Below are 7450 nucleotides of genomic sequence, written 5' to 3' on the forward strand. Positions count from 1 at the left end.
GTTCGAGGGGCGGGCGGGGGCCCTTGAAGCCCACGAGGCCCGGCGGATCCCGCTTCTTCTCGACCCGCAGGCAGCACCCAGGGCGCGCAGGATCGCGGAGGGGAGAAGCGCCCACGAAGCCACCAGCCCCCGTGTGGGAAGGCGGAGGATCCGCCCCGGAGTCCCGTCCCCCCCCGCGCTCCCTGCTGCTTGGAGCCGAATCTCTTTCGGATCTCCAGCCGCGTTTGGCGAAGGTGGGGGCTTTCTTCTCCCCCCAGCGGCAGCCGCGCGGAGCCCGGAAAGCAGGAGGCCGCGAGCCCTGCCGGCGCCGGGCGCAGGAGAAAGCCGATCCCGGGGCCGGAGCTCCTGTACCTGGCCGCCTCCCCTTCCCCGCCTGCCCCCTAGAGCAGCCCCCGAGTCCAGTCCGTGGCCGGGGCCCAGTCTCTCGCCCACCCGCTTGCCGGCCAGCAGCCCCGTCTGCAGTCACCTGAAAGCCAAACAAGCTACTCACCTGCGGCGCCAGCAGAAAGTGCGGGGAACGGATTTCCAGGGAAGCTGCTGCAACTGCAGCCGTCTGCCCGCGAATTTGGGTTGGCGGGGGCCCAGAAGCGCAACTGGACCTTGTTTCTGAGCAAGCATGCATAGATAAGAGGCTGGCTGCAAAGTGGGTGGGTGGGAAGGGAGTTAAGTACGGAGAGGTTAGTGGATGCGTGTTTACTCCGAATGACCTAACAAAAACACACACACACAAAAAAAACCCAACCGATTGAACCATTGCTCCCCTGTAAATGTCCACAGCCTAGCAGCCTACGTTGCGGATAGGCTGCAACTCCAGGTTGCAACTCCAGCTATGGCGACACTCCCTTCAGCACTCCAGGAGTTTTAATATTTGTACGGAACTCTGGGTCCTGAACAAGTTTACAGTGCATTAATTCCAGTTTGAACTTACTTGCATTTATGTACGCCCTGCCACAACACCTAGCACGATTCCCCTAACGCCTGAATAGAAAAAAAATCTTAAAAGTGAGGCTAATTCTCAAACATTTCCAATTGAAATAAATGGATTTACTCAAGTTATTGTGGCAAGGATTCGAATGCAAGGTTGCAATGCTAGGTATAGTTACTTCAGAGTAAGTAACTTTCAAGTCATTAGGCACAGGATTGCAGTACTGATGCTTTCCCAACGCAGTAGGTGTCACAATAATGATCACTGAAGTTTGCGCAGCTCAGCTCGGTTTATATCGCTAGATGGGAAGCTTTTCTGATGAGATCAGATTTGCACAGCTTTTTCATCCACATTACTTACTCAGATCCAAGACTGTGCTCTGAAATAGGAATGCTTGGGTGCCTGGGGAGGCCTTTGTGAAATTTGTTTTGTTCTGAAAAGGAGGAACCCAATGGTAGATATATATTCTTGGAAGGACAGAAAGGGAAGTCGCTTCCCACTGCTGGCAACAAGGCTTACTTTCCAATTAAGCAGTAGATTTGGGGACCTATGAAAATACACCACCTTTGGTCTTCTTCAGACCAGAGAAATCTAGGTCTTTGCACTGCAAACCTAGGCACTTTACTTCCAAGTAAGTTCTTTAAAATCAGTTGAACTTCTTCAAATAAGTGAGGACAATCCACACGAAGTTCTGCACAACCTGCAATTAAATGCAGGGGTGGGGAGTGGGGGCCTAAGAGCCAGATTTGAGAAGTAATGATAAAAATAATCAACAGGAGCCCCAGATTCAGAGGGCTTGGATGGAATGAAACCTTGCAGACCTTCCAGGACAGAAGGCAATGTCCAACCATTCACCCCAAGGTCATTTAAAATTAATTTATTTATCAAATATAGCTATTAATATAAACGATAATAAATTTTCAACTGTACAGTATATTACACAGTACGCAGAGCCCTTCCGCGGGGCTTGGTGGAAGAACAAGCGGCAAAGAGCAGCAAGTGCAGTCCTGGGGCCTGGAGGGATTTGGGGGGCCGGGGTGTCCACAGTCTGACTCCTGCGTCCAAAGGGGCAGCCCAAGCCTGAGGAGTATTCCGGTCCTTCGAGAGAGGCTTTACCTGGGCGAGTCCAGCGGACCAGCTCTCCTTCCTTCCCTGCTGGCCGGTGCCTGTCCTTCGAGGGACCCAGGGCTGACAAGACCCGATCCTCTGGGGTGGAGGAGCCCCCGGGCTCGCCCACGGGGTTCTAGGTGAGATGGTACATGCTGTAGCCCACGTGCGCCGCGTAGAGTCCCACGGGGGTGACGGGCAGGCCGGCTCGCGGGAAGGGCGCCGAGGAGGCGTACAGAGAGGCGCCCGCCACCGCCGGGCCGCCCAAGGGGAAGGAGATGCCGAAGGCGGCGGGCGGCAGCATGGGCTTGGCTGCCATCTTCAGCTTCTCCAGCTCGGCCTCCTGCAGCCGCTTGGCCTTGGCGCGCCGGTTCTGGAACCAGATCTTGACCTGCGTCTCGGTGAGGCTCAGCGAGCTGGAGAACTCGGCGCGCTCCGCGATGGACAAGTACTGCTTCTGGCGGAACTTCCTCTCCAGCGCCAGCAGCTGCGCCGTCGTGAAGGGCGTCCGCGGCTTGCGGTTGGTCTTGTGCTTGCGCAGGGTGCAGGCCGGCGGGCTGGCGCGCCCTGCGGAGACAGCGAGCGACACCTGGTAAGGCCCTTCCCAAAGACACCCCGGCGCGCCGAGCCGCCCCCCCCCCCCGGGCAAAAGGCGAAGGAGCCCGGCTGGCGCGCAGGATTAGACCACCTGCTCACCCCGCAAGCCCAAAAGCCGTTGGCAGGGTCGCCTCAGCGGAAGAGCAATCTTAAAGTGCAGGAGGACCCGCAACCTGGGCAAATTTATCAGGAAATGAGCATCGCTGGCTGAACTCAGTAGGATTTAATTCAGAGTAAACATATTTTAGAAACCGGCTGTAAGGCGGATCTCGTTTGACAGCTTGCTCCGGTTAAACCGTCATCTAGTTAAACCACAGTAAGGCAATTTTGCTCTATTGAAATTAATGGGCCAAATTGGTATTAAATACAGTGCTTCTGGTTATTTAAGCTGCAAGGGCAATTTCTTCGGGATTTTCCAGATTAGAATATTTCAAGTGCTGGGTTCTAAATTCAGCTGAGCGGAGTAACAATGATTCAGAGTAACTGGAGTCTGAACCTGGAGGATGTATGGTGGTACAATCCTGAACACACTTAAGAGCGAGCCGCGTTAAAATGCAGAAGGACTTTCAAACGGACTGGACCTTGCATTTTACTGAAGCGGAGCTGTTCCCGGATAGGAAAGCCAAGTCGACTTACAGCCAGGGGGACATTTTGCAACTGAACAAATGGGATGCTGGAAACCCCCCGAATTGTACCGATTTAAATAAGGAGGCGACTTTTAGCTGGATGAGAGAGAGAGAGAGAGAGAGGTCGTTCTGACAGCCCAAATCAGCCTGATCCCACCCACTCGCTTTAAAAGGCCTTGTTCCCACGTAAGCGAATAGGATTGCAGCCTTCCAAGAGGCGCCGGGGTGTCACGCGAAGCCACGCCGCCACCACAGCCAACCCCTCCCAAAGGCTTATCCGTGGGGGAAGACGCGCGGGGCTCCCAAAATGGTGCGTTTTCTTTAAGAGGTTGGGTGCATTTATTAGTGCTCCAGATAGAAAAATAAAGTATTGGGGCAGTTCATAAGAAGGGGAAAGCGGGGTTGGGGGAGGAAGGAAACCATAAATTATTGAACTAAAGGGAAAAAAATTAAAAAATGAAAAGGGCAGGTCCTGTCATTCACATCCCGTTTATGGCTCTCTTGGGAAACAGAGTGCGCATGTCATTAATTAGGGCGTCCGTGAGGACGCCGCTTGCTCCTTTTATGGCCTGTTTTAAGAACGACTCTCGGCATTCCGACCCACACCCTTTTGAGCGGAAGAATTTAGACTGCTAAACACATTTACTTGAAAATAAAGCCTGGCAGGTTTAATGGATTCAAGTTAATTGTTTTAAATCATAGCCTCAAGTCAAGTTGAATCCAAGTGAAGCATTTCCATCGTGAAGCTAACACTCACAAAAGTTGTAGATCGCTTTCAGTGTTTCCATTAGCAGAGAAGACACTGGAGCTACTGTAGTCGTAGGTACCTTTACTTGGGAGTAATTCCCACTGCGACTCATCACTACCGGCCGGGGCTGCCAGCTGTGATGAAATCCTTTGGAAACATGCCAACGGGAAGCTCTCCCAGCAAACCCCCCTTGAAGGGAAAGAGCCACAGTTCACCAGCGCAGGCCTCGGGAATGCCTGAGTATCTTTGTTGCAAGATTTTCCCGGTAGATTTGGCTCATTTTAAGTTAGGTAGGTACGCTAAGCTGACCTGGAGAATATATTCTTCCTAATATGTTTAATTTCGATAGTCTTTGAAGATATACTCACATAACTCTTCCCCAACCCCGTCCCTTCTAGATTCCGTGCATTGCACGGGGGAAGCCATAGCAGGACGACAATTACAATATGGGATAGATTCTCTTTTCACATTCCGTTTGCAATTATTTGGAAGATTGCTTTTTTAAAAACAAAAAACAAAACCTTATTACTTCCTGGTATCTGGGCAACATTTTAAAAATAAATTGCAATTACAGGGGTTGGGAATCCAGCCGGAAAGAGACTCCTAATTAATCCAAAACGACATGAGCCCTGAACAAAAAATACCAGAGAAGCCTGTTTTGTTACTTTCAGTTGCTTTTCACTTTTTACATATCGGTAGGAAGTCCAAGAGATGACTTTTCAAGGAACAAACACCTAACTCCAAAAGTGAGCCTGCTGGACATTTTAGAAACGGTTCAAATCAGAGCGATCTATTGTAGTGGAATTTAGCATCGCTAGAAATGTTGTGGGCATTTTCTCCAAAGCCACCTCTGCCCGGATTCTCCTACTCACTGACTGAAAGGAATTTCCACGGACACAAGTAGGAGTTAGAGCACATTAAAATAGCGCCCTTAAACTATTTTAAACTGCTAAAATACTCTTGTTTTAATCCGCGGGAGAGAAAAGGAGGCAGAAAAGTCCCCGCTAATTCCTCTCCTGCTCAGGCCGATCCGGAAACAAATCAACTTTCTTTAAAACGAAACACTGAGGTTTAGGCGGATTATGCGGCAGGGCTGGGTCTACATGGACTCCGCCACCTTCGATCCTAAAAAGTTTGCTGAGAAAAGTAAACTACTTTGAGTTGGCAGCTAAGTTTCCTGGACCACAGGGTGTTGTGGAAGGTCTCACAGGGAAAATACGGCTGAAACCCTATACGTGGGAGTCTTCCCAAATGAACTCGGTGGGACTTCTCAGTGGTGATGGAAAGTATTCCGCTGTAATTGATTCTGTTTCCCAACAGCGCAATTTAAGGACCATTAACGAGAAGCGCAGTAGAAATAAGCAGCCGAAACTCATCGGATTTCCTTATTACGTTTTCCTATTTGTTTAGCTTTTTTTTTTATTTAAAAAGCACGAATGTGCTCGTAGCGATTTTCTGGTTCTCCAGATGGTGTGCAAACCGCAATGTTTTAAAATGTCCTTACCCAGGTTGTCTGTCTGTCTCTCTCAGCCCAGAAACGGGCTCCTTGGTGGCGGAAAAGGCCCTGAAACCCGGAAGTCCCAGGCATCCCGCCCCCTCCCACTGGAAAGTGGTGACTGGTTCAGAAACCAGGTCCAAGGAACCAGTGACCTTTCATTCCCAACTCACTGAAGGAGACCTTCCCTGGGACCCTGGGCTCTCTGGGCAATTGTCAGTTGGCAGGATCCGGCCAGCAATGTTTACCAACAGCTGTAGCTGTCTGAAAAGGCCCCTCTCCACCGAGAGTCCCAGCTTCAAGGCAGCGGGGAGTTAAGATTGCGGGGAAAGTGAGACGGTCCCCCCTACAGGAGCGACACGATCTGCACTGAAGGCAACTCCCGGGCTCCCCTTTGGCCGCATTCGGGCTGGAGGCAGCTTGCCGCTGCTTCACGGCCAAGTCAAGCAGCAGCGGAAGGCAGGCAGGAGCTGCATGGAAGCTGCTCTGGTTCTAAGCATATTTTAAAAAGGTCGCCTCGATCTCAGCTTCCGGGCTGCTCGACGCTCTCGGCTTCAATTTGGCTAAAACGCCGCTATCCGACTAATCCCTGACTTGGAAGCAAGGCCTCTTGAGACCAAGGATTGGTTTAAGCAAGGGGAAGCCGATCCTGTTAGAAACCGGTGCTCCTTACTTCCAAGTAAACACCTTTTGAGCGTGCCTGCCCCATTCGTGCTAGGAATCAAGGCCGGGCACCTACGCGCTTTGAGTTGGTGGCCGGTTGGTTGGTTGGTTTGTTTTGTATTTTGTTTAACTAGCAACTCAAGTTCCACGAGCGGAAGCAGCAACCTGGAACATCTCTCCGGCGCTCAACACATGCATTTACTGGAAAGTAAAAAGTCCCCTTGTCTTAAGTGACAGCCGAGACCGGCTTCCCCATCCTCAAGCGCAGCGCTTTGGCTACTCGCTTCCCGGCCAAGTCCACGTGCGCTTCCCGGCTGCTCACTTACTTGGCGGCGGCGGAGAGAAGCGGGGGCTTTGCATCCAGGGCGTCCGCTCCGGCTTCTCGGGGCTTTCGGCTTTGGCGAGCGCCTCTTCGGGCACCGGGACTAATCCCCCGACAGCAAAATGGGTGGCGATGGCCAGCGCCGAGGCCGGTCTCTCCGGCGCCGCGACAGAGGGCGCCCCCCTCCTGGGACTGAGGGGCCTCGGGTGCGCCGACGGCTCCCCCCGCTCGGGCCCGCCGGGCAGGCTGCCGGGCTTTCTGCGGTCGGCCATGAGCGCCTCGACGCTGAAGGGGAGCAGAGCCGGAGCCGCCTTAGGCTTGTCGCCGCCGCCGCCGCCGCCGCCGCCCTCCTCCCGGCCCCTGGTGGCCCCCGGGGGCCCCGTCGGGCCGGGCTTGCCGAAAGGCGGCGCGGGTGGCTCCTCGCTCCCCGCCGCGCTCTGAGCAGAAGTCATTTCCAGCGCCGGGGCCATGCGGCTCCCCCCGTCCCCCCGCCGGCGCCCCAGCTCTCGCAGCCGTCGCTCATGGAGGTGGGCGCGGAGTCAGAGGCAGGCCCGGCCCGCGCTCCCGGCTGCGCGGCGCCTTCGCTCGTCAGGGCTCCGCTTGGCGAGGCGCGGGACCCAGCCCGGCGGGCTAATAAAGCCAGGCCGCCCCCGACGGCGGCCAATCCGCGCTCCGAAGGGGGGTCCCGCTGCCTTCCCATTGGGTGCGGCGCGCGAGAGAGCGCGCGAGGAGGACCAGGAGGCGGAGGAAGAGGAGGCGGGATCGCCCGGCGCGCCTCCGCTCGACTCTGCCCGGCGCGCCCGCCAAGCCGGGAAGAAACTTTGCTCGGCACTAGCCAGGAGCGATTGCGCGCCGGACTTTCGTTCTCCGCCTCTGGGCAGCTCCCATTCACCTCGCGCCGCCGTCGATTCACCTCGAGGAGTTGTTTGTTTTGCTTGGATTCCCTTCCGTCCCGCTCGCTCCGTCT

At 54.3% G+C, this 7450-nt stretch overlaps 1 protein-coding gene across 1 annotated transcript; it reads right to left on the bottom strand.

The window, feature by feature from the left end:
• Window positions 1–1786: 1786 nt before the first annotated feature.
• MSX1 (msh homeobox 1) lies at window positions 1787–7077 on the bottom strand. Its single transcript, XM_081022176.1, has 2 exons — window positions 6488–7077; window positions 1787–2599 (listed from the first exon to the last, which is right to left on the bottom strand). The coding sequence occupies exons 1-2, from the start codon at window positions 6951–6953 to the stop codon at window positions 2169–2171; spliced, it is 897 nt and encodes a 298-aa protein (XP_080878302.1). The 5' UTR covers window positions 6954–7077; the 3' UTR covers window positions 1787–2168.
• Window positions 7078–7450: the final 373 nt, after the last annotated feature.

The sequence above is a fragment of the Podarcis pityusensis genome (genome assembly GCF_964106645.2).
Source record: "Podarcis pityusensis genome assembly, chromosome: 9".
NCBI lineage: Eukaryota > Metazoa > Chordata > Lepidosauria > Squamata > Lacertidae > Podarcis > Podarcis pityusensis.

What these genes read in the sequence shown, in the direction of transcription:
- MSX1 (XM_081022176.1), bottom strand. Translation starts at nt 6,953, where the DNA reads ATGGCCCCGGCGCTGGAAATGACTTCTGCTCAGAGCGCGGCGGGGAGC. An exon ending in CTTCTCTCCGCCGCCGCCAA is followed by an intron (nt 2,600 to 6,487) that starts GTAAGTGAGCAG and finishes CTGTCTCCGCAG; the next exon opens with GGCGCGCCAGCCCGCCGGCC.